Source organism: Pogona vitticeps, chromosome 3 (assembly GCF_051106095.1).
Source record: "Pogona vitticeps strain Pit_001003342236 chromosome 3, PviZW2.1, whole genome shotgun sequence".
Lineage (NCBI taxonomy): Eukaryota > Metazoa > Chordata > Lepidosauria > Squamata > Agamidae > Pogona > Pogona vitticeps.
The window spans coordinates 161,004,129-161,031,443 of NC_135785.1; the positions used below are offsets into that span (position 1 = coordinate 161,004,129).

The 27,315-nt window shown below is 39.7% G+C and overlaps 1 protein-coding gene across 3 annotated transcripts in view; it reads right to left on the reverse strand.

Moving 5' to 3' along the window:
* The window catches only part of NALCN (sodium leak channel, non-selective), a 276,634-nt gene that overhangs the window by 148,271 nt on the left and 101,048 nt on the right, over positions 1-27,315 (reverse strand). For all 3 annotated transcript variants that reach the window (XM_072994642.2, XM_072994641.2, XM_072994639.2), the window contains 3 exons: positions 16,702-16,844; positions 16,454-16,558; positions 14,706-14,792 (listed from right to left, as the gene is read on the reverse strand). In XM_072994642.2, coding sequence (XP_072850743.2) covers positions 14,706-14,792; positions 16,454-16,558; positions 16,702-16,844 — 335 coding nt within the window. The remainder of the gene's footprint in view (positions 1-14,705; positions 14,793-16,453; positions 16,559-16,701; positions 16,845-27,315) is intronic.

Consider the following 27,315-nt stretch of genomic DNA (forward strand, 5'->3'; position numbering starts at 1 on the left):
AAAAAAGGCAGGCCAAATACGAGATGAACTGACTCCCTAAAGGAACTATAGGCTTAAGTTCACAAGAGCTGAGTGGGAGAGTTGAAGATAGGACATTTTGGAGATAATTATTTTATAGGGTCACCATAAGTTGGTGGTGACTTAACGGTAATAACAACAACAAAAGCCAGCTGGAAGTACTAATGTGAGGCTGTGTGAACACCATTGGATGACTGACTTTTATGACTTTAACAATTGCCTGAAAATGGACACTGATAACAAAAGGATTCTTGTCAGGGCCTAAGCTAATCACAGTCTCTATATTAATTTCTATTATGGGGGCCTGTCAGCTCTGACAGACACACAATTGTTTAGTTTCTTCTATTTGGTCTAATTCAAAGTAAATTTCAGTTCTTCTTCGCTGCTGTAAGCAGTCCAGAGTTGACATGGAAGAAAGCAAGGGGTGCTCCATTCATGTCACTGACTGCAGATACAAACTATTTAGCAACGCACTGCTCACCTCAGAAATCCTGTATAAACACTGGAGTACAGGAATTTCAGGACTGGGGCAAAACCACTAGAAATAATAGGTCTATTGTGTTTTGTTTTAAGTTAATAATGAGTTCCAGTCTTACTTTACAAACCATTGACCTTCCCAGCTAGAAATGCCAGATAAACTGAATAATTTATTGTTTGATAGAAAGCAATTTCATGTTTTTACTGTACTTGTATCATACTGATTACTGTCAGTTACAGGCTGGGGTGGAGGTGGGGAATTGGAAAATAAATATATAAAAACAAGGAAATACTACACCATCAGTACATATGGCTGATACAGTTGTTAACACTCCTCTTCTTCAATCATGACAGCATGCTAACAAGGTTATTCTCAAATACCATCCTATTTGTCTCCTCACGAGTCTTGGTTGCTAAATATTGGCTAAAAGTGTAGCTTGGTTAGGATGAAAAATAACTAATGGTGGCGCCAATGTAGGTTCACAAGAGGCAAGTGTCTCAAGTGGGATGTGACAGACAGTACACAAACCGCTTTCGGAATGGAGTGTTCAGAGGTGGGATATCAATATATTAGAACTGCTGGATAGCTCAGGAATTTAAGTATCTGGTCGCAGAGCCAGATGCTGGGAGTTTGATTTTCCACTGTTGTCTCTTTGACAAGGGGCTCGATCTGATGATACAGAGGGTCCCTTCCAACTCTGCAGTTCTAAGATGATGACAACAAAGGTGTTTATAACAACCGGATACATGACTCTGAAGCTTTGCTCCTCATTTGTGGTTTGATTTGCCCTAAGTTACATTTTAAAGTTTAATCTCAACATTTAACATTCAAAACATATGAATGATCAGATAGAAAAGTCATGCATAGTCATGCCTAGAATTTAATTGTACTTATTTTGTTAAAGTAGCTAATTAATAAACGCACAGCTTAATCCACAGGCTATTTATGCCAACCTTCTTTGATTTTAGTCATTTAGCTCCATTGAAGCAAATAAGACTGAAATCAGCTACTTTATCAAAATAACTGTAATTAAAATCACTGGGCTATAGGGATCATCCTGCATTTTCCCTCTCCTTTCTGGTAAATATTTCTATTGAAGTTAACTTCAAAGGATTTTTATTTTGAAAAATTATCAGCATTAAGCATACTTTTCAGGCCACAGAGTAAAGCTCTATGGCAAAAGGATGTGAAAATTCTTAATTGCAAATTCCCAGTAGAATCAATACAATCTCTTGGGAAGATTTTAAGATGTATGGCACGATGCAGTGATATGAGATGTGCTGAATAAATATAGTTTGGAGATCTTTGAATTTGGATTGATTTGCAACTTTATTAAAGATAAAAGGTTGTGAAGAAGCACAGCTGAGCAACACACGGGGACTGTGACTCCAAGCACACCTTGGCAATTGCCTATACTAGGTATGGCTGCTCGGAGTTCAGTACGACATCTGGATGGCTACATGTTGCCAATCCGCTGCAGAAGATAACACGTTTATTGTTAAAGAGCAACAACCTCTTCTAGTTTTTGCTGCAGCAGACCTAACGTGTCTACCCAGTAGCAGCTGGTGACTCCCATTTTGGGAGTGCTGTGAATCCACTCTGTGTTTTAGTTTTGCTTTCCAATGTGCTGAATCTTATCGTTCAAATAAGTTCAGCACTTTGGTTAACCCCTGTAAAGTGCAAACTAAAATCGGGTATTCACAGAATCCTCAAAATGGGAGTCACCAACCTGCTTTCCCCCCTACTCTTCTGATTATAATACAGATCTATGCAACTTTAACCTGAGTGTCTTTTTATGCCATTGATATAGGGTGTGGCTAGAGAGGCAAACTGTATCACATTGGATCAAGCTAAATAGGGCTGGTTCCAAATGCACTCTGGAATTTAACTCAATCTTTCCATTCACACATTCTCTGGGATAACAGTACTATTAGCAGCCTTCTAAAATGTACTAATTTTTGACCCCGATTTCCTTTTTTTCCTCCCACTGTACTCTTCCATTGCTGCCCCCACCCACTGGCTGGTCTGTGTGCAACAACAGAGAGCATAAAAGCCTATTAACTGTTTTCAGCCTCTCTTGCCACAACCCACCACACACAAACACTTCTTTCTTCCCTGATACAGTTGCCATCCTTGCTACCAGATGGCACTTTTTCCCTTCAGCAAACAATCTTTTGAAGTAGCTCTCAGCAGCCACTCACTTCAATCTCTCTCTCTCTCTCTCTCTCTCTCTCTCTCTCTCTCTCTCTCTCTCTCTGTCACACACAGGACTCACTCCTCTCCTCTCAGCAGCCTTAACTGAATGTCCTGTGACCAGACAGAGATCTTCATCTTTTATCAAAAAGCAAGAAAGGAAGAAAGGCTGGAACTTGCTCTCTCCCAGCACTGAATTAGCTCGGTATGTGTATTAGTGTTACAATTGGGTGTTACAAGTTAGATATACAGATATCTAACTTGTAACACACAATGTCGTTTCTAAAGTGATGCAGTGAATATTTGCTGCTCTAAAACACACAAATTCTTTTCACGCCCTTGGTCCTTTCACAGAGCCAAGGAAGTGTTTCATTTATCAATAGAAAAGAGGTGAGGGGGATGGCATGTCGAAATAGGGCCTTCTCGGCTGTTGCCCCCCAACTTTGGAATGCCCTTCCTATAGAAATCTGCCTGGCTCCAACACTCTTGGCTTTTCGGCACCAGGCAAAGACCTTTCTGTTTAGCCAGCATTTTAATTAAACAGTATTCCCTAGCTGGCCACATGAGCAGCAGGACTTATTAATTTTAATGTTTTAAGAATTATTTTAATATATGATATTTTATATTGTCTTTTTAAATGTTTTTAAGTTTTAATGTTGTACGCCACCCAGAAGCCACTGGTAATGGTGCGGCTAAAAATATTGTAAATAAAATAAATAAATAAATAAATATTGTGAAGTGGCTCTGTTCATGATATTCCCAAATTTAAAGAGGAAGGCTTACTTTGGTTCATTTCCAACAATTACACGTGCTAGAATTGGACCAAAAGAAAGTGATCCTACTTTAACCAAAAAAACAACAACACAAAAACAAAAAACCTAGAATCCCATGACAGAAGCTTCTATCTTTAGAAGAAAACCAGCCCATCCCTGCAGCTGACCAAACAGCAGGCTAAATGTCCATGTAGTCAACTTTAAATTGGCTCAGGAACAGGTTTATTCATCTCAGTGATTCTCAACCTTAGGTTCCCAGATGTTCATGGATTAAAACTCCCAGAAACATTCACTACTAGCTGTGTTGGTCAAGATTTCTGGGAATTGTAGTCCAAGAACATATGGGAACCCAAGGTTGGAAACCACTCATCTATCTTATCATGTGACCAGAAGCACTACCAAATGTTTTGATGGTGCCTCCTTCTCCAAATACATCCCCCTCCAGCAATTTCTTCCTTCGGGTCAAACTAGACATTGCAAATGATGCATGGCCACACTATCTCATCCATTTTCTAACCAGTGATGTCTAGTAAAATTGCACAATATTGTATTATTATGTACAAACTTTTTTCTGCTGCTGTTTTGCTTTATTGATGGCTTCTGGAAATCAGAGGTTTGAGGGAATGCTCAGTGCAGTATTATGTCATATACAGTACCTTCCATTGCCATCTATAACTAATAAGGAGGGAGACATAGCTGCAGTTCTGTGGTAGGCACATATTCTCTGCAAGATTTAATTCAACCCTGTGACTCAGGAACAGAACAAGATAAGAAACAGCAAGACAAACTAGATGTGACACTGGAAAACTGTAACCTTAATGGACCACCAGTAGGGTAGCTCTTAACCTTTATCAAAACATAGGATATTCTATTTGTATAATGGTTTAATTCAAGCACTTTAAAGACTACTGGGAATGGATGGAGATTTCTAGAGGCAGCCAGTAATTTATTTATTTCTGTAGAATACAAGCTGTGTTTATACTAGATGCTTTTTTGATGTGTTGCACGTATTGTTACAATCACATTCCTTTAATACACATTGACAAAGAGATTTCCAATCTACCAGCTGTTAAAGATTCTTCTTCTAAAATAACAAAGCACCCAGTGTTGTGTACACGGTGATGATGTTGATTGAACTGCACCAAAATCAGTGGGGTCCCCTTGCACTATGCACTAAATTTGCTATGTACCATTAGGTCGGAACCAATTTATATATAGTGCCCCTAACAAGGTTTTCAAGGTAAGTGAGATATTTAAGGAATATTTTTATTAGTTCCACGCCACCAGTGAGTTTCTATGTCTAAGCAGGGATTTGAACCCAGGCCTTCTGAGTCATAGTCCATCACTACGTCACACTGGGTATCCATGCACTAATATAGGACTAATAATAGGTTGACTGTAAAAAATGGAATACTAAACTAACGCTAGAGAAAATCAAGTGAGCTTTTATACAAACAAATCAATAACCAGCACATGATCTGCAAGAATAATTCTTTTATTATTTATCCATTTAAAATAGTTTTACTCCTCCTTTCTCTTAAAAAAAGCACCCAGGGCAGGTTACATCATTAAATATTTTAAGAATTAAAAAAAAAGTTTTCTGAATATTTAAAAAAATTAAACAAACATCAAATTTTTAAAAAATAGATAAAAACATTACTAAAAGTAACAATTAAAAAGTTGTACTGTTACGCAAACAGCGGAACATTGGGAAACAAACTGCCATAAGTTAAGGAACCTCTGTAGATACAGTCCGGCACATACTGAGTCATGTGACTTGCCGTGCAACAGGAAACGCCTGCCTATGACAATTCACATCTAAAAGTTATCCTGTTCACATAAATATGCAACAGAAGCTCAGTCAGTGAGTTAGAGCAGTGGTCCCCAACCTTGGGCCTCCAGATGTTCTTGGACTACAACTCCCAGAAGCCTTCATCACCACCTCTGCTGCCCAGGATTTCTGGGAGTTGAAGTCCAAGAACATCTGGAGGCCCAAGGTTGGAGATCACTGTGTTAGAGTTTCTGTATTGAACCAGCTGCTTTCAGCATGGGATGTTTTCAGTTGCCATGCACCTCAACCAATTCTCAATACAATATGGTGGGCTGCAAGCATTACCTCCAGGTGAGAGAGGCTATGGCAGTGTCTTCACCCATAACATACTGACCTTAGGACATGCTGCTTTGGTTAAAGAAAACAAGAACAAAAAGTTGTACTGCTGGAACTAGAATTTGTTACTATGTACTATTCCTAACCTTGAAAATAATCACTCGTATCTAAGGATTCATAACTTAAGATGTACACAGATTTTTCCTCTATGTACCTCACTCAGTGGGAGATCAGCCATGTATTCATTACAACAGTGCAAACATGTTCTGTGCAATGTTGAGGCAGTCTTGACTAGAGCCTGGGAATTTATTTGGACTAGAGTTTCTACAATCCCCAGTCAACATGGCTATAGCCACACTAGCTGGAATTTCTGAGAATTGTATTCTAAGGTTCTGGTTCTGACACTCGCACAAGATTTCCAGGTTTCATAGCTTACACATTTATGTGCCAATGATGTGATATTGTCTAGTGTGGTTGGCTGCCTAGACACTGTTGAATCAGACCTTAGTTATACAATGGTGCCTTGCAAGATGATTTTAATTCGTTCCTTGGAAATCACTATCTTGCAAAAACATCATCTTGTGAAACCCAGTTCCCTATTGGAATGCATTGAAATCTATTTAATACGTTCCAATTGGGAGAAAAATCACTGTCTTGCAAAAATTATCGACATCATCTTTCAAAACACAGTTCCCCATACCATCCTCCTGACAATGGTAACTCCAGTTGCCCTGATCCTTTACTGCAGAGAAAAAGAAAGGAATACAAAACATCATCAGGACTTGGTGCCTTTGCAATAGGTCCTAATGAGGAGAAAAAGACATGAAAAGAAATTTAGAAAAAAACAAGGTTAATCACAAGTGCAATCTCCCATTAACACAAACTATGCAGATAAGTTCCCCATATTTGGGAAAATCACAGGGATCAGCAGCATACCCAAAGTACGATGGATGAGGCTCTCCCTGATAAAACCACTTTTATGAAAGGGTATTTCCTCTGCAAAGTATGAGTTAGAATAGCCCTTGCCTCTCCTACCCCATTCTGTCCCCTAATCCCCCAAGTCATGGTGACCCCCTGGCTGCTCCTCACACTCAGTACAGGGGTGCACAGCCCCAGTCCTGCCAGAGGCCAAGAGAGCTCCTCAGTGTTTTGGGATGCCCTGCGGGACCCCCATCAGGGGCTAAGCGTTCCTCCCACAATCCTCTAGTGCACAATCCTTATGCTAATTGTGGGCGGAACACCTAGCTACTTTATGCTAATACCTGTGCACTAGAGGATTGTGGGAGGAACACTCATTCAAGCCATTTATAAAGATATTAAGTAACACCAGGATCAGAAGAAAATCCTAAAGTACCCCTCTTGCAACTTCTATTCAGAATAATGAGGAACCATTGGCCTGTCAGCCAACTACAAACCCTAGTAAGTAGTAGCATTTGTGATGGAAAGAACCAAATATTAAAAAATTAAAAATAAAACAAAATAAAAAAAACAAAAGTAGAAGAAAGCAAAATTGAGCAAGTCATTCATCCTAATTGAAATCATCTATGATTTATTATTTTTGTGCAAACAGATGAAGACCTTTCTCTTCTGCCAAGCTTCCCTTCATGACTGGCTGCCTGTGTGGGGATTTTTTAATGGACGGTTGTCCCTTACTACTTTGAATGTGCTTTTGGTGTTGCTTTTGTTTACTGTTTTTCAGTGTGGTATTTGTTTGATATTTTTCAGTATTCGTTTTAGTGATGCATGCACCCTTGAGTCCTTCTTAAAAAGAAAGGTGTGGTAAAATACTTTAAATAAATAATAAGTAAATATATTGCCTGCATTTGATTTTGTGCAGATTGATACAATATTCTGCAATCTTGAACACAGCAGTTTCTTGAACTTCACTGAACTTCCAACAACTTTTTAAAAAGTATACAGCCCCTGAAAAAAAGCATTTTATATTACTGTACAGAGATTGCAAAGGAGCTATTGAGGTATATTAGAAATTGCTGGAACACAATAAAAATGCAGTAAGTTGGTCCCAAGTTACTTCTCTGAAGAAGTTCCATTAAAAAGCATCAATAAAGAAGTTGGCAGAGTTTGTCTTATAAAGCCCTTAACCCCTGAGCACCACTTAATGCATCTGTAATGGCACAGGCGTTACACTGGTTCAGAAAAAGATGGGATCAGAGTGAGTCCAATGATTTTCAAAAATGATTTTTACAAAACAGGAACTTATTGCAGTCTTCCCTTTATTTTTGTCATTATGTGATTCCAGAAAGAAACAGAGTTTCTATTTAGTCTTTACTTTCATGCCTTAACGAAGAACTCACTTGTCATTTAGGTTTTGGTCTTCTTTATGAAGACAACAGTGCTGAACAGATGGCTGAATTATTTGGATCAGTATAGCTCTATTGTGCTAAAAGGGGAGCTTTGAAGTGCAGTATGTAATCTGGGTGATCCTTCCATCTACATGCCAGGATCAACAACAACACACCTCAAGCAACTCTGTTTAGCACTGGCTAAATTGATCTTCTTTCCCTTTAAAGAGAAAGGAGGGAAAACTCTACTCCTATCTCTTCCTCCATGCTTTGCCTAAGCTGCTTCGCGATCTTCAGAACCAGGAAGATTCCTTTCTGCTTGCCTGTATTTCTTTTTAATTGTTGCGAATGCATCAGCAATGCTTTGAAAATGCATTTTTAAAAAAGCTCTTTCAAAGCATTATTGGTTGGTTTCCTCCCTTATGAGGAAAGGCTCAGCATTTGGGGTTCTTTAGTCTAGAGAAAAGGTGCCTGAGGGGGAACATGGTTGAGAGGTATAAAATTAGGCAGGGGAAGTATAAAGTGGATAGAGGGAAGTTCTTTTTCCTCTCACACAGTATTAAAACCAGGGGACATCCACTCAAATGGAGTGTTGGGGGAGTGAGAACAGACAAAAGGAAGTATTTCTTTACCCAGAGTGTTGTTTGTGGAACTCCTTGCCACAGGATGTGATGATGGCATTTGGCCTAGATGCCTTTAAAAGGGGATTGGACAGATTTCTGGAGGAAAGCTCTATCACAGGTTACAAGCTATGATGGGGATGTATAATTTCCAGGCTTAAAAGGAAGGTACCTCAAAATCCAGGGAAGGGGTATCAGGAGACAGGTATTTAGTTGTGTGCTCCCAGAGGCAATTGGTGGGGCCCCTGTGAGATACAGGAAGTTGGACTAGACGGGCCCTTGGCCTGTTCTAACAGGGCTCTTCTTATGTTCTTAATAAAAGAGAAATTGACATCTTTGTCTTCCTTCCCTTCTATATACAGGGGGAAAGAAAGCTTTCTGTTTCTCAAGATATTTAAAGCTTGGATGAGCAGATAAGAGAATTTTTGCTTGTTTTATTTCCTTTTAAAGGGGAAAACCAACACAAAACAAAATCCCTCTCCTGTCTCCTCCTCCATGCATTAAGAATATTGAGAAACAGAAAAATTCCTTTCTACTTGCCTGGGGAGGGGAAGGCACATAAACCTTTCTAATTATTGTTCATCGTTGCTAACCAATGTTTTTCCTCTCCTTCCCCCCCCCCCAAGAGGAACGTTTAGGAGAAAAGGTGAGTAATTTGGTTTGGACATGCTGAGTTTGAGGTGACGACCATTCAAGTGGTCATTTTAGAGAGGCAAGTAGAGATGCTGAAGTCAGTGGAGGAGAAATCCACAGTTAAGACAAAGCTGGATGTCATCAGCAAAGAAGTTAGGGTAGCGAATGCATGGCCTTCCAGATATTTGCTGGATATGAAAATCCCACAACATTTTGTCAATAGCTACATTGGCTAGGAGGTGATAGCAGCTACAGTCCAACAATATTCAGAAGGCCACATGTTCACCACCTGTGCAAAAGAGATAATGTAAACCATGGGATCTGATGAGATCTTTTGGTGTAGCCCTGCAAAGCTCAAGGGACCATTGAATTCTCCAAGTTTGTTCCTTCAGAAACTATCCTTAAGTAGTAATCAAAGGCAAATAAATAAATAAATAAATAAATAAATAAATGAATGAATGAATGAATGAATGAATGAATGAATAAATGAATAAATGAATGAATGAATGAATAAATAAATAAATAAATAAATAAATAAATAAATAAATAAATAAATAAATAAATAAATAAATAAATAAATAAATACACAATGTTGATGCTAGAAAAAATATCTCAGGATTTTATTTTTGCTTCCGGATTTGACAAAAGGTCTGTCTCCAGGTATCTCCTGTGAGCAGAGCTAGCATGTGTGGCTTTGGTCAAGGTGCACAGTCTCAGGGAATCTCCAGAACAAGGGAAAGGTAAACCACTTCTGAGTATTTTCTACCTAGAAAACCTGGGAAAAAGTCACCATAAGTAAGAATTGATTTGATGGCACATAATTATTATATTATTAGTCTGTCTTCAGAGTTTGAGGTGCTCATCTTAAATTGCAAACTTTGGCTCTGTCTCAATTCAATCACTTTCATACACACAAGTCTTAAACATTTCAAGTCATTTTGGAATGAATTAAGCACTCAAGTGTCACAATATTTTGTAAATCTACACACAAAGAACCTCAATAGGTAAATCTAACTTCTCTTTTCATTCTCCATGCCACAAACTCAGCTCAGGGTTATTCAATTAGTTCACAATTCATGAGATATTTCTAGGAAATAAATGGCCAGACAAGCATTTGAAAGAAATGCATACTATGGTATTAGTCCAAGGTAAATAAAGTAAGGGTGCTGGCTGTTACAAGAGAAAGAAAATTGCCTGGACAGATGCTTTTCTGTGTGGTTTTCATCATACAATTCATACACATCCCCTCTCAAAGCTGGTGCCCTGAAGATGTTATGACCTGATTAGGGTGATAGTTCCGACCCATTTCGAAAGCACCAGGATTGCGAAGGTTAATATGCATATTAGAAAATGTTCACTTGGCTATAGAAACAAACAAACAAAAAATAGTAATAAAATCCTCCTCTCATACCGAATACTCATCAAGAAGAGCAGGAACAATAAAAATGAAACCATGTCTTTCCTGTGAGATTAAAAGAATATGTTGTTTCCAACAGCGTTTGAGAAAGACAGCCTTTGAAACCTGGCGTTTAGATTAACTGTTTCCATGAAACAGAGAACTCACAGTGTGACAGCAGGAGCAATTTATGGTAGGCAGGAAGTTACCGGGAGCTAAAATATGCTATGCCAGCAAAAAAGAGCAAGAACAAATAACTTTTCGAAGAGAGTTCCCTAGTAGGTGGTTGTGTCAAATGATTTGTTACGCTGGAAGAAAGCAAATAATTAATAAAGATTATTTTGTTTATATAAACACTCTAGACACCACAGGCAGGAAGAACAGGCCCTTACAGGAAAATAAGCAGTTCAGCAACTACTAGTAACTGCCTTAATAGATATCAATTAGGCACAAACATATTTCACGATGGTTTCTAACAAAAAGAATCTTACTGGCGAGTTCTAATGAAATACAAAATGAATGATAAGATTCCTTTGATCACAAATAATAACTTTTCTTAATTCTTTTAAAAATACTTAATACAAATAATTATTTTAAAAGTTAACGATGCTAGCTAAAAGTTGTTACTGTTGTTGTTGTTCTTGTTGTTGTTGTTGTTGTAGATATGTACAGGAGGACCAACATATTATAAACCTTACCTCTTATATCCACCCATCATTATGATGGACCTTTAGCTAGTGTTTGTAGTTAAAGTGTAAGAACTGATGCAAGGTAACATGAAGTGTACTTCCCCTGGCACCAAGATTCCTATCCAATGTGGACAGAGTCAGCCATTCTCAGTATGTATGCCACCTTCTGGCCCCCAGCAAATTTTTATTTCTCACCCAAAGCAGCTCTCTCAGCCATTCCCTTATGTGGATGAAAGACAAGATATGAGGACTAAACCTGCTTTCCTGCCTTTGATGGCCACAAGATCACACAGATACACAAACATCCTTCCCTCTACTCTTACTCCCCCCACCACTTTCTCCAGATGAAACTATTGCAACCCCTTCCTTTCCTGCACTCCAAATGGTGGGATAAATCTTCTCTCCTCCTCTCTCCTTCCCTTCCTATACTTCCCCACCTCCACCCTGTCCAGCAGATTAGCAGTGGGAACTAGATATTGGCTATTTGTATCCCTGTGGATACAAATATGAATTGTTCCCTCCTTATAGAACCAGCTGCTACACTCACTGGTTGCCACACAGTGGTATCTGGTGGGGTCCTTTGTCATCATCGTTGCGCCAATCTGGGAAGGAGTCTGGCTGGTGCGTCCCTGCCTCCCTGTGCAGCTGACCACACTGGCAAGGAAGGAGGACAAGGAGTCTCCCTACTCAGCTGATGAGCGGTTGGCTGCAGAGAGAAGCAGGGAAGTGCCGTCTGGACTCCTTCCTGGATTGGGGCAACAACAATGAAGGATCCCAGTGCTGCATGGTGACCAGTGAGTGGACCAGTCGGTTCTTGGGGGGAGGGAATGGGCTTCTGTGGCACCTCTGGTGCTGCTATTCATATCTGCATCCCCAGGGATATGAATATGAATAGTCTACCTCTAATGGGAACTGCTGTGGAACCCATATAACAGTGTATTCCTCAGCTGTGTCCAGCACCACTCACTTGGAGAGTATGCATACAGAGACTGCAGCGATGCCACTGCATGTCTCTCTCCTTGCTGCTAAGACCATGAGCAATGGAAACAGCTGACAAAGAAGCAGATGGCATACAGCTCTTTTACAGGACCGATCAATTGGTGTGAGGGGGGAGTAAATCAGATGAGAAGTACAAAGTAGTGCACTAGATCACGTCTATCAAATGTTTTCCATCAGCTAACTTTCCAGAGTCCTCAATTAAATTGGAGGTTGAGCTGCTGGATAGGTCAGTAGATTAGGTCTCTAGCTGCAGAACCAGAGGTTGGAAATTTGATCCCTCAGCGTGCCTCCTTAACAGGGGCTGGACTTGATGATCCACGGGGTCCCTTCCAGCTCTGCAGTTCTAAGATGATGATAATACACCCTCTTTTAAAAGCATCAACAAATAAGCCAGATTTGGAGATTTAGAATGAGAAGAGGCACAGACGTAGACAGATACAGAGTCTTCTTCAGTCCTTCCTAATCTCCTACTAAGGAGGTCCTGGATTTTTGTTGTTGTTGTTATTTCTTTACATTCAGAGCTGTTGTCTCCTCCACCATTTCAAGCCACACATCATCTGCAGCACAAAAGCTGAGCTAAACATTATCAAGACTGTTTCCATGAAGACACGTATAAGGTAATTTGATTACTGTACTTCTGTTTGGTTTGTGCTTTGAAGTGCCGTGATTTCATTAATGAGCATTTTTCTCTGCCGTGAAAACAAAGAGCCTACTTTGTGAGCCAATGACTGCAGTCCATTCTGCAAACCAAGTTCCCTTCATGTACATAATGTTCACTTTTTATGTCAAGTAAATAACCCTTGCAAAGGAATACATAAAAGAAATGTTGTCAGCATCCGTTAGACATGGAACCTGTGCATGCTAGTTTGCTACTACATGTCTGTAGAAAAATATGATGCAGAAATTACATGCATCAAACTTGTATTCTACAGTCCACTAGATATCATTTAAGCATAGAATCACTGGTAAAAATGAAACCAGCTGCCAGAGAAGCCATTTCTCTTACCCCTTTGCTCTCAGAGCATTCTATTACACATGCTCAGAAATGGCATGAGGTATCTTAAAGCAGCTACTTGGACTCAAGCAGAATGGTAGGCTTCCTGGCTGATTTAATACAGCCTATCCTTGGCTCCTTTTCAGCAAGACCTCCCACTGATTATTGTCAAATAGATAGATGGGGAGCCACCATTTTAATTCCCCACAATGCCCCCACAATGAAGATCTATTCCAATGAAGATCTCCCAATTTAAACTCAGTGGTGTTGGGAAGGTGGCCAAGAAGGCTGGCTTGCATAAAGCTCCTCAAGGTCTGATGTATTTATTCTGGCCCTCCACTAACCCCCCCCTTCCCATAGGAGCATCCATGACAACTGTTTCTATGCTGCTAACAGAGGTATACAAACAGGGACCTTGAAGCAACTATGGTCACTGCTCCCCTCACCATTCATGCAAACAACTTAGCCTTCTTTTTCCTTAGCAACCTTGAGCAGGATCATGGATACGAGGGTAATGATAAAACCTCCCCTACTTCATCAATCTTGAGCTTCCTCCAACGCCAATGTGTTTATATGTATTCACATTTATGGACTAAAGTATATTCACATCTGTTTTGCTGCCTCCCCATCTCCAGACTTGACAAGATATCTCAAGGAGGAATTTTTAGCCCCTGCAAAATCTCTCACATTTCAATGAGAGAAGCAAAGTGTGTGTGAGCATGCATTCACACAGACAGTAAGCACAGAACAATGGCTTATTATTAAAAGAGACATAAACACCCTCTCCCATGCTTCTGCCTTTATGTGTCCATGTAACATAGCAAGAATCACTGTCACTTGCAGTAAATTGTATTGTCCGCATTAAAGTGTTGTTTGTATCAAAATATTATTTTGTGTGATTTTGCTTGATTGGGCAGAGAAGTTCTAGTGCCATTTCTCCTCACTTGCCAAAAATAAAACAACATTCTCACAGGGTAAGAATAATTCTGCAATTATCAGGACAAGACAAGCAAGAATTTCCACACCTTTTCTCCCAAATTGTCTTCTTCATTCTTTTGTGTATTGAGATATACTGGAGAGTTTCCAACACCAGCAACCCCTTCAAATACTGTTTAGTTGCATCTGCTACACAGTTAGATCAGAATAATTCAATCTTATCAGTGAGAATAGGCCGTTCTAACATTCTAAAACTGTTTTGTTTGTATCTAGGAGAATGCCAAAGAATTTCTTAGTGATGTTAAGAAATGCATCTTTTCCTCTGAAATTCAATCACAATTTTATGTATCACTTTCTGCAGATATGTATTTAATAGACCATTAAGAATTATTTAATAGAACTTAACAAAATGTACAACAGATTTAGAGAATAAATCTTAAATCTACAGCACTTTTGGTATTCATATTGTGATCACTGGGTTTTCGCACTTGCTCTGAACATTTGATAAAAGAGAGTCCCTCTTGGTTCACTGCAACTGGTTGCTTTATTTAAAAAGCAATGCTTACCTGCAGACATGCAGGCGCTCTGCCCTGAGGCTTATTCACATCAACATCTACAAGCTGCCATCCTCCTGCAGCATCTTCATGAAACATCTGGAGGTGAGAAAAAACCACCTGTCAGAAGCAGTTTATGTGCTCAAATAGACAGACCAAACCAGTGATGTGTTTTTTCTCCCCCTTGAGCATCATTCTCTCTATAGAGCATTCTGACAAGTAATTTATTAGAAGATATCTCCTGCTATTACAGAGAACATGACTCAGACTCTGTCATTTTTCTGCTGTAAATATTTTATGGTGTTTGAATTTTGTTAGTAAGAGCTCTTCTGAAACGTAGCACACGTTGCTAGAGTTAGCCACAGCATCTGACAGAAATGGGAGTACGATTTCAGGTTTTGAAGATCTAATGTTAAATAAATATTAGAGTATGGCTATACTAGGGTAAAATCCTGTGTTTGATTATTAGGGCTTAGCATGTTTTACATTTATTTTTTAAAAGGTGACTACACGACGCACATGGAGGTGCAGATTTTTTCCCTGGGGAACCATGTTTTTTTGTTGTATTTTAAAGGGCAGCAAGAGAATTGTTTATTTTAACTCACTTGTGAAATCAATTCAATTGGAATCATTTTGGCATATATAAAAACCCTTTGTTGGTCTAAACTGTATTTGTGAAGACTCCCTCTCCCACTACTCACTGGTGTGCCCTCTTCTCTTGCCAGTTCTGGCTGCCTCATTTCCCCCCCCCACCGCCACTTCCCCAGGCAGTGTCACTCAGAAGTTCTTTTTAAATTTGCTTTTATTTTTTCATTTTTAGTGCTACATCATTTTACCAATATGCCACTATGAAACTAAAAATAAATAAAGCTAGCTCATGTGGCTTGTCTAGCATTGCTGCGAATTGCTGCTTCAAGTAGGCGAAGGTGCGGAGAATGAGCCCGGGGAAGCAAGTGAGTGTATCTCTGGAGCCAAGGGTCTGGCCTAAGGCTGCTGATTTTAGGAAGAGAAACTGATACCAGGACAATTGAGATAGCTAATTCTAAAGGCTATTGAAAGGCTTTTCATCACATATCCTCCATGAAAAGAAAATAATAAAATGGCAGAAATGTCTAACTAACACCGTAAAGGAATGAATAGGATTTACATAATGAGTAAACACTACAGAATGGTCTTGACTAAAGTACTGTGATAATATAGTACCACTACAAGTGCTATATGGAAGCTCAGTTTTAATTCCACCAGGAATTACTTACATAAAGGCAACAGCTCTGAAGTATTAACAGACTATACCCTAAAAACAATCAGAAATAAATCTGCAAGGTATGCCTTTTGAGTCTGGTAATCTTTGCTTCTGATATTTTCACTTAGCAGCATCACATTACCTTCTTCGCCCCCCCTCTCTTTTGCATGAAAGAGTCTTAGTAGCTGTTTTCATATACCTACTAGAGTTCAAAGCCCCTCCTTCTTCAAGCAGCAGTCTCTCAATACAACTGAATTTTAAAGAGAGAATGCATTTGATATAATTAGGACTGACAAACTCTGTATGCACTGGTTGCTGAACGATAACGTTAAGAATGAAATAGCTATGGACTATGCAGGCTTTGAAATCATCTAATTCTGAATCAGATACTGTACTCCATTGCTTCCTGTTAATACATTCATAACAACTGCTTCACACATTGGTAAATGTGCAATAGGACAACAAGTTCATATCTACAAATGTATCAGTGCAATTTAAAATGTATAGCGATGTCTACCTGGGTAGTAGCTGTTGAAGTAGTACTGCTTCTGGACCCCCACATCTGTTGGAACTGCACACGTATTTCAGCAAATGTTTCAATGATCACAGCAATAAATACATTCTGCAAAGTAATTATATATCTATATGTAAAAAACCAAGTGGCTTGCAGTAAAACACAACATGCAAAACAAAAGAAGGTGGGAAAAAGCTCAATCTGACACAATTTATTTTTAAGAAGATTTGACAGACTCTCCTCTACTGTACCTTAACAAGCCAAGCAAGAAAGAAAATTAAGGTGATGAAATAGAAGTACGAGCGCCATCGAGGGAAGCTGTCAATTGCTCTATACATCAGGAAGACCCAGCCTTCTTGGGAAGCAGCTTCATAAACAGTAAATATGCTGGTACCTACAAGCCAAAAATTGAACATACAGTACATTGAATGAAGATTAAAAGAAGCATTTTCAAATTGAGTAGTCATCAGCTTTCTTTATTTTCCTTTCTTCCAAAGAAGCAGCAAATACATTTCACATTCATTATTCTTATGACTGACTTTTAGTCACTGCAGTATTACAATGCATAACACTTGATCCTCAAAAAAGAGATATGTCTGTAAATGTGAATGTGTTTTCAAAGGGGTTCAATATAAGTACTTGTGATTGGGTTTTCTTTCTTTAATTCAGTGATATCTCAATAGGTTTTTTTTAAGCATGTGTTTAAAAGCACTTAAGCATAATCTGCAACTAATATAACAGTAATCACTATACTTTCTGCTGCAGATGCCCACCTGCCTGATTCTATCCCAGAATGGAAACAACTACTGTACTCTTCTCCATTTTAATGAAAGAAGCCGCTAGTCTTTTCAGAATGAATGAGAAATAAAGGGAAAAAAACTCCTTTGGATCTAAACAGAATTTAAAACATGAACTCAATGAGATCATTAAAGATCATTAAAATGATTACAATCACTAAAATGCAGGCAGAGTATGAAAACAATTTTTTTTAGATAGTTACTCCTATAACCCCCCTAGCCAACATGGCCAAATTTGCACCACACGGTTGTTGAAAAAAGTAACTTTTTCAAAGCCATGCTACTTAGGGGATTTAGGGAAAAGTAATCCAAAAATAATGCTTTTCAACCTATGAATGCAAGACTGGGCATGAAAAGTCAAAAAGGCAAATACAGTCTCAGGGTTTGATCAGATGGTACTTTAGCCCATGGCTTGGATTTCTTTGGAAACAGGCTGATATTAATCCATTGTCTAGTGATCCCATAATGTTCTGCTAATTGCAAACCAGCTCAACACTTATCCATGTCTAGCTGTACTTTTCTGGGTCTCTGGCAGGGGTTAGCTTTTTTCTTTAAAAAAGTGCAGGTAAGATCACTCCATTTTGGTCTGGTTCTGGCACGAGTGATTGCTGGTATTGAATCAAAGGATATACCCCATAGTGCAGTATGCCACTAATTATAAAACACACTCTATAAAACACTTCAGTGACAAACCAATTCAGTGGCATACTACTTTAAAAATGTTTTTAAAAATTGGAGCTTCCCCACCAACTCCCCTATGGAGGGGGAAGGAGGAAGGGACACAGAGGGGAACTATTTTGTGCTTCTCCCCAGTTCCCTTTAAAGGGAAAAATGGGTTAAACAGAGTTGCTTGAGGTACCATGTGGCTTCATGCCTCCAAACCACCCAGTTTCACCCAGCTGAAATTTATATAGTGAGATCTTCAACTGGACTGCAGCAGAACAAAGGGTTTTACACCTACACAAATAGACGCACAGAAAACATGTCAAAGTCGTAGTAGCTCACCTTCCCAGGTTGGAAGGGAAAAATCCTCCATCCAAGAGCAAATTCTGAGATTATAATTCCAGGGATCTGTATACACTGAACAACATGGGCCTGATCCCTGGTCCAGCCAGGCAAAGTCGGGCAGTCCAGCACTCCCCCCCAAACTGGTGACTATATAATACAAATTATAAGCTATAATAATAATTATAAGCTTCAGTGGAAAGTTACAGATATGATGCAGGATAGGAGAGATCTCCTTCACTTGCCTTGATGGTTGTCATTTCATCTATGCTTATTTTCACATTTGTGAGGGTTATAAGCATGATGAAAAAGTGGTATCTAGAGGCCTGGTTCACATGTAACACTAAGCTATGATGCACAAGCCTACATGCACATATAAAGTCTTCAACGCAGTCAAAGGAAGAAGCATTTATTTCCATGTTCAATTATCCACAGCTTACTAAATCTATGGTCTGGTCTATTCAGATGAGTGACTGTTCTAAGAAACAACAATAGCTAATCACATTTTGTCCCTGTTTGTTTGCAAAGACAGATCACATCTAGTGGAAATCTGAGTTCAAGCTTCTGATCTCATCCAGACCAAGCTAAGAAACTCTAAGAAACTAATCAAACTACAAATCCCAGAATTCTGTACACTGGAGCCATGGCAGTTACAGATATACTGAAGTGCTGTACTTGTGCCAAGTAGACAGTCATACTTTAGTGAACACCGCCAATGATTCTGTTGTCTGTGGATACATCAAGTTTCATCTTTCTCAAGTACATTTAACCACTAAATAGCTTTTTTTCTGTTGTTATTTCTTAGAATCTTTTCCCCACCAATTTCAGTAACAAACAATACTTTGAGGGAAAAAATGGAATTTTCCAGCATGTCAAGCAAGGACACACCTACTAAAAACTACAATCTCTACAACTCAAAAGGCAATTGGCTGTTGAAATCATTTTTCACTCTATTTAATTTATACAGCAGGACTGCCATATCTGCAGGGAAGCAGTTCCAACCCCCTCTCCATGCCAAAAAACATGGAAGTGTTGAACTTTAAGCATAACATTGTTGCTGGCTCCCTCTAGTGGAAACTAGAAAATACAACCTGGAAATACGTATAAATAGGTACAGTGGTGCCTTGCATAGCGATCGCTCCGTTTTACGGCGAAATTGCTTAGCGACGCATTTTTTGCGATCACAAAAGCGATCGCTTTGCAATGGTCCCTATGGGATATTTTCGCTTTGCGATCATCGCAGGGAAGCGATCATCGCAAAACCCCCATTTTTGGCCAACTGATCGGCGGTTTCAAAATGGCCACCAGGTAAACAAAATGGCTGCTCGCTGTTTTCAGGCACGGATTCCTCGCTTAAGAGGCACCGAAAATGGCAGCGTTATGGAGGGTCTTCGCTCAACTGTGAGTTTTAAGCCCATAAGAACGCATTAATCGCATTTTAATGCGTTTCTATGGGCTATTTTAATTTTCACTTAGCAATGATATCGCTTAGCAGCGATTTTTTTTTTGGAACGAATTAACATCGCTAAGCGAGGCACCACTGTATTTTCAGGCAGTGAGTAAGTGAATCAGCAGATAGTGATCCCGTGGATAGGGGGGTTCTTACTTCTTTCAGTCGCCTTCACGGATTGCTGCCTTGTCGTGGCGAAGGGGCTTGAGAAATTCAGAGAAGCTATGGGCTATGCCGTGCAGGGACACCCAATATGGACAGGTCATAATGGAGAGTTCTGACTAAACGCAATCCACCTGGAGTAGGAACTGGCAAGCCACTCCAATATCTTTGCCAAGAATGCCCTATGATCAGAAACAAAAGGCTAAAAGATATGACACTAGAAGATGGGCCCCTCAGGTCGAAAGGCGTCCAACATGCTACTGAAGAAGAGCAGAGAACAAGTACAAGTAGCTCCAGAGCTAATGAAATGGTTGGACCAAAGCTGAAAGGACGCTCAGCTGTGGATGTGCCTGGAAGTGAATGGAAAGTCCGATGCTGCAAAGAAAAATACTGCATAGGAACCTGGAATGTAAGCTCTATGAACCTTGGGAAGCTGGATGTGGTCAAACAGGAGATGGCAAGAATAAACATTGACATCCTGGGCATCAGTGAACTAAAATGGACAGAAATGGGCAAATTCAATTCAGATGATTATCATATCAACTATTATGGAAGAGAACCCTGTAGAAGGAATGGAGTAGCCCTCATAGTCAACAAAAGAGTGGGAAAAGCTGTAATGGGATACAATCTCAAAAATGATAGAATGATGTCAATACGAATCCAAGGCAGACCTTTCAACATCACAGTAATCCAAGTTTATGCACCAACCACCAATGCTGAGGAGACTGAAATTGACCAATTTTATGAAGATTTACAACACCTTCTAGAACTGGCACCAAAGAAAGATGTTCTCATTCTAGGGCATTGGAATGCTAAAGTCGGGAGTCAAGAGATAAAAGGAACAACAGGAAAGTTTGGTCTGGGAGTTCAAAACGAAGCAGGGCAACGTCTAATAGAGTTTTGTCAAGAGAACAAGCTGGTCATCACAAACACTCTTTTCCAACAGCACAAGAGGAGACTCTATACATGGAAATCACCAGATGGGCAATACCGAAATCAGGTAGATTATATTCTCTGCATCCAAAGATGGAGAAGCTCTATACAGTCAGCAAAAACAAGACCTGAAGCTGATTGTGGCTTCTCATAGCAAAATTCAAGCTTAAACTGAAGAGAGTAAGGAAAAACCACTGGGCTAATCAGGTATAATCTAAAACAGTGGAAGTGAAAACAGATTTAAGGAACTCAATTTGGTGGACAGAGTGCCTGAAAAACTTTGGATAGAGGCTCGTAACATTGTACAGGAGGCAGCAACAAAAACCATCCCAAAGAAAAGGAAATGCAAGAAAGCAAAGTGGCTGTCCAACGAGGCCTTACGAATAGCAGAGAGGAGAAGGGAAACAAAATGCAAGGGAGATAGGGAAAGTTACAGAAAATTGAATGCAGACTTCCAAAGAATAGCAAGGAGAGACAAGAGGACCTTCTTAAATGAACAATGCAAAGAAATAGAGGAAAATGATAGAAAAGGAAAAACCAGAGATCTGTTCAAGAAAATTGGAGATGTAAAAGGAACATTTTATGCAAAGATGGACATGATAAAGGACAAAAATGGGAGGGACCTAACAGAAGCAAAAGACATCAAGAAGAGGTGGCAACAATACATAGAGAAATTATACCAGAAAGATCTGGATATCCCGGACAACCCAGATACAGTGAGGTCTTGACTTGAGAACTTAATCCGTATTGGAAGGTGGTTCTCAAGTCAAAAAGTCTGTAAGTCAAGTCTCCACTGACCTACAGTGCATTGAAAACCGATTAATCCTGTAACAGGCCGTTTTTGTTCCATTTTGTTTTTTTTCTGGTCTGTAAATCAAATCTCAGTCTGCAAGTCAAACCTAAATTTTGCGGCCAGAGAAGTCTGTAACTCAAAAAGTCTGTAAGTCAAGCCGTCTGTAAGTCAAGGGTCCACTGTAATGTGGTTGCTGACCTTGAGCCAGACATCTTGGAGAGTGAAGTCAAGTGGGCCTTAGAAAGCTTGTCTAACAACAAGGCCAGGGGAGGTGATGGCATTCCAGTTGAACTATTTAAAATCTTAAAAGATGGCGCTGTTAAGGTGCTACATTCAATATGCCAGCAAGTTTGGAAAATTCAACAGTGGCCAGAGGATTGGAAAAGTTCAGTCTACATCCCAATCCCAAAGAAGGGCAGTGCCAAAGAATGCTCCAACCATACAATTGCACTCATTTCACACGCTAGCAAGGTTATGCTCAAAATCCTCCAAGGTAGGCTTCAGCAGTATGTGGACCGAGAACTCCCAGAAGTGCAAGCTGGATTTCGAAGGGGCAGAGGCACTCGAGGCCAAATTGCTAACTTGCGCTGGATTATAAAGAAAGCCAGAGTTCCAGAAAAACATCTACTTCTGCTTCATTGACTACACAAAAGCCTTTGACTGTGTGGACCACAGCAAACTATGGCAAGTCCTTAAAGAAATGGGAGTGCCTGACCACCTTATCTATCTCCTGAGAAACCTATACGTGGGACAGGAAGCAACAGTTAGAATTGGATATGGAACAAATGATTGGTTCAAAATTGGGAAAGGAGTACAACAAGGCTGTATATTGTCTCCATGCTTATTTAACTTATACACAGAATACATCATGCGAAAGGCTGGACTGGAGGAATCCTAAACCGGAATTAAGATTGCCGGAAGAAATATCAACAACCTCAGAAATGCAGATGATACCACTCTGATGGCAGAAAGTGAGGAGGAATTAAGGAACCTTGTAATGAGGGTGAAAGAGGAGAGTGCAAAAAATGGTCTGAAGCTCAACATCAAAAAACTAAGATCATGGCCACTGGTCCCATCACCTCCTGGCAAATAGAAGGGGAAGATATGGAGGCAGTGACAGATTTTACTTTCTTGGGCTCCATGATCACTGCAGATGGAGACAGCAGCCACGAAATTAAAAGACGCCTGCTTCTTGGGAGGAAAGCGATGACAAACCTTGACAGCATCTTTAAAAGCAGAGACATCACCTTGCCAACAAAAGTCCGCATAGTCAAAGCTATGGTTTTTCCTGTCATGATGTACGGAAGTGAGAGCTGGATGATAAAGAAAGTTGATTGCCGAAGAATTTATGCTTTGGAACTGTGGTCCTGGAGGAGGCTCTTGAGAGTGCCCTGGACTGCAAGGAGAACAAACCTATCAATTCTAAAGGAAATCAACCTGGAGTGTTCACTGGAAGGACAGATCCTGAAGCTGAGGCTCCAATACTTTGGCCATCTCATGAGAAGAGAAGACTCTTTGGAAAAGACCCTGATGCTGGGAAAGTGTGAAGGCAAGAGGAGAAGGGGATGACAGAGGATGAAATGGTTGGACAGTGTCATCGTAGCAACCAACATGAATTTGACACAACTCTGGGAGGCAGTGGAGGATAGGAGGGCCTGGCGTGCTCTGGTCCATGGGGCCATGAAGAGTCGGATACAACTGAACAACTAATCGACAACTTCTTTCAATTACATTTTTTTCCCTACAAAGAAATAGATAATAAAAGTTATTTATTTTTCTCTCCTATTGTAACAGGTTCTTCAAATTCTGTCAGAAATAAATAAATGGAAGGATCCCTTCAACATCTGGAATATGAAATGAAGATGTCACAACAGGATATGCAATTTAGGATTGTTGGGATACTGGGTCATGAAATGGATATCAGAACACTGAACAAAAAAAACCTCTGCAAATTTAAAAAGAACATTCTGACATTCCTGAATGTTTTCTTTCTTTCATGTTGACATTTGAAAAGCAGCAGCTGTCATTCTGGAACACCATACTTTTTTAAACTACTACTTGGGACTTGCTTCTTTTCATTCTGTCTCTTTCTGTCTACTTAAGGAAGCTGCCTTACTTACTTAGAATGAATGGAAGAAAATATCTAACAAACTGTTTGTTCCGAAGGTGAGACATGCCTGTAATGATACCTTATCTATTTCAATCCCTTCATCAGTTCTGTCTTTACATCCTAAAGAAGGGATGAAGATCTCCACCACCCCCATCACACAACCATTCATATTGTATGAGCCTAATTAAATACAGTAGGTTTTTATTTCTGGATATGTAGGCAGACTTTGAAGCTTCAAGGTTTTAATTACTCTTAATTATGGTGTCAAAGAAATCACTAGGGATGTTTTACGAAGCCCTGCAATTCCCCTCCTCCTCCTCCCTGATGAAGTTCAACAGCTGTTACAGAAAAACAAATGCAAAATTGGGAAGACGGCACATATGTGCATATATACATATCCACCTACCTCTGTCTTTCTATGAGCACCTATATGCATATCTGTCTAAGACAGAGATATATCAGCATAAAAGAAAAGGGAATTTTCTATGTTTACATGCAGGGGTGGGCAACTCTATCGAGGATTCAAGAGCTATGGGCACACCAGGCCCTCCCAATGAAACCAGTAGGATAGAACACTTTGGAAGTCAAAGCAGCCTATGTTTAAATTAGAGCAAATTAAAGCAAAACAAGAAAATATCAGAAATTATCTACAACAATACTCTATAACAAGGGTCCCCAACTGCTGATCCGTGGCCTGGGCTGGACTGCACCGCGGAGACAGATCTCCCACCCCCCATGCACTCCCACCCCCGCATAGCCCCTTTGGACATGCGCGCAAGCACCTCCCACCCCTGTGTGAATGCCCCCTGAGTGCCCCCACCCTTCGTACATGCGTGTGAGAGTGGAGGGGTGCCCCACCTTCCCCAACTGGTCCATGGAGTTAAAAAGGGGACCACTGCAATACTCCTGTATGTGTTCACACTTGTTGAATCAAGCATGAAGGGGAGAATCCTCTTGGGAAACATAGAGTATAATGGCTCTATGGGCAGAGCTCTTTGTCCAAAATTTGGCCTGGAACTATATAAGCTCATTATCACTCATTGAAACCAATGGGGCTTCTTATGCAAAAGGAGTAGTGGAATACCTTGCACAAGCAACAGAAAAGGGGTAATCCTATGTACAATGGGCTACTGCCCACATGGTAGGTATAAACATGTTTAATCGCCTGTTAAGAAAGATGCATACTTCCTGCAATCACAATGTTTCTTCCTTCCAGGCACACAATTCTGGATGTGTTCCTGTCACACACACCCTGTTCCCCTGTTTGTTCTTCCACACAACCCAGGTTCACTTTCAGGGATGACATTTACTTTTCAACCCTTTTCGCTGCCACCAGAAGATTTATTCCTCACTCTATTAAAGATGACTCTTAAATCAGTATTATTCAATAAAACAATGTTTATTTACGTGCTTACAAGTAAATCAAATAAAGTAAATCATGAATGGTCTTATTTTATTCATTCAATAATTGTGCTTTGATAACATTTGTATTTGCTTATGTATAATCATGTTAATTAAGGTATTTATTCATTTCTTATCTTGTTCTCTATCTCTCTATTACTCTTCTCTAACACAAGGCTGGTCCTAACTGCCTAAACTGCTTCTCTCAAACTGATATCCTTAACTGAAGTCTCTAACTCTAACTCATATCCCTAATTCTAACTTCTAACTGATCTTTAACTGTCTTCCATTCTTATATTTCTTTAATTCTGCCTCTTCTGTTCAACCATTGGTTGTTAAATCAGGGTTCCATTGTGATGGACAGGAGTGGTTACTGACCTGTCCGTCACAGTTCCCATTTACAAAAGAAAAAGAAAAACCTTTTAAAAACTCTAAAAATCATCCTAACACACATGCGCGCACACACACACACAAAAAGAACCTTAGCTAAAAACATGTATTAAATTGTTTTGAACTGCTTGTCCAACATAACAATCCTATGCACATTTACTCATAGGTAAGCCCAGTGAGTTTAATCAGAAGAATACATTCTTTAGGAACTTTTCCAGTCTCTGCCCAGAAGGAAGCCAAAACAAGAGAAACAAGGTTTAAGAAATACAGATTTGGGAGTAGGAACATACCACTGTTGGAAGAATTCCACATCGGTTTCTCACGTTCTCCTCCTGCTCATCATATATCTTCTCTCCTGCTATCTTTTCAACAGTGGAATGTGACCTCTATCCAGGTCTGGAAAGCCTCTAAGTCACTATTGATTCTTTTGTGTTCCTTTTACATCTCGGGTGGTGAAAGCATCACCTGGCAGGAAACTGTTAAGAGTGCAATTTCCATGAATCCAGTGGGCTGTGGCTGTCTAGGGCTGATGGAAGTTTCAGCTGCGTAGCTCCTTAAGAGCCCTTCTGCTAGTTTTAGACAAATTTTATAGCAATGGCTTGACAAGAATCAAATAGCTTTTCTCCTATTAGAAGCTGGATCCAAGTCCTGCAGTTATTTGAAAGGCAAGGAAATATTTCATGTTTGGGTTTTATTCCCCTTCAAATAGATAAGAGCACCAGCTGAGAGAATATCTGTATGTTATTCACTTACAGCCAGATTGCCTAGAAAATATCACCAAATGCTCAAAAACACAACTGTACAGCAGTGAATAGATCCAATTACTATTAAAACTCACACTGTGTATTTTGATATGCAGCTTGGTTGACCGTCTGTGCTGACTCCCTGTTTTGCAGGCAAAAGGCTTGGATAAGGCTACTTACAGCCCTGGTGTAGCACACCCAGGGCTCAGAAGGTGATAGCAACAATATGTTTGGATTTGCAGGTTAAGACAAAATTGACTCCTACTAGCCTCTCTGTTCTCTTTGAGCTCAGCTGCAATCCTCACAGAAGCTGGGGGGGCAGGATGTTTTTTTTTTAATATGATCTACATGTTAGAGTGCTAGACTAGGACCCAGGAGCCCTGCGTTCCAACCTACGCTCAGTTTGAAACAGTGGCATCACTCACAACCTCTCAGTCTCACCTGATCACCAGCTTACTGTGAGGATTCATTAGGAAGGAGAACAATCAAGAACACTGCTTAAATAAATAAATAAATAAATAAATAAATAAATAAATAAATAAATAAATAAATAAATAAATAAATAAATAATCTTGCTAGTAACAATGTTATCATCACTGCAGGTTACTCATTATTGTACTGCAAAGTATTTTGTGACGGTTTGATTCTGACTGGGCAAGGAAGGCCTTTTCATAAAAGACCTGCTCTTCCTTATAAGAGATTAAAATTAACTAGAATTATTTTCTTGATATGGATAGAACCAGCCACCCATATTTTCGGACTCCCCCCTCCCCCAAAAAAGAAATAAAAGACAATTGACATGAAAAGTGTCTAGAGTTCAAAATTTACTGTCATGACATAAAGTTCTATTTACTAGGATTTGGACTTTTCACTAATAATGGTTTCCCTTATTGGAGGCATCTGCACCATGATCCTGAAAAAGGGTTTTGTTTTGTTTTGTTTTTTGGCTTGGCCATTTTACCTGGTCAGACTTTCCCCCCTTTAAAACGTGAGCGTTTCTTCAGGAAAAGGCAACGGACCTTTGGAAAATTAGAGCACTTGGATATATGAACTAACTTACGATGTGTAGATTTCCAATATG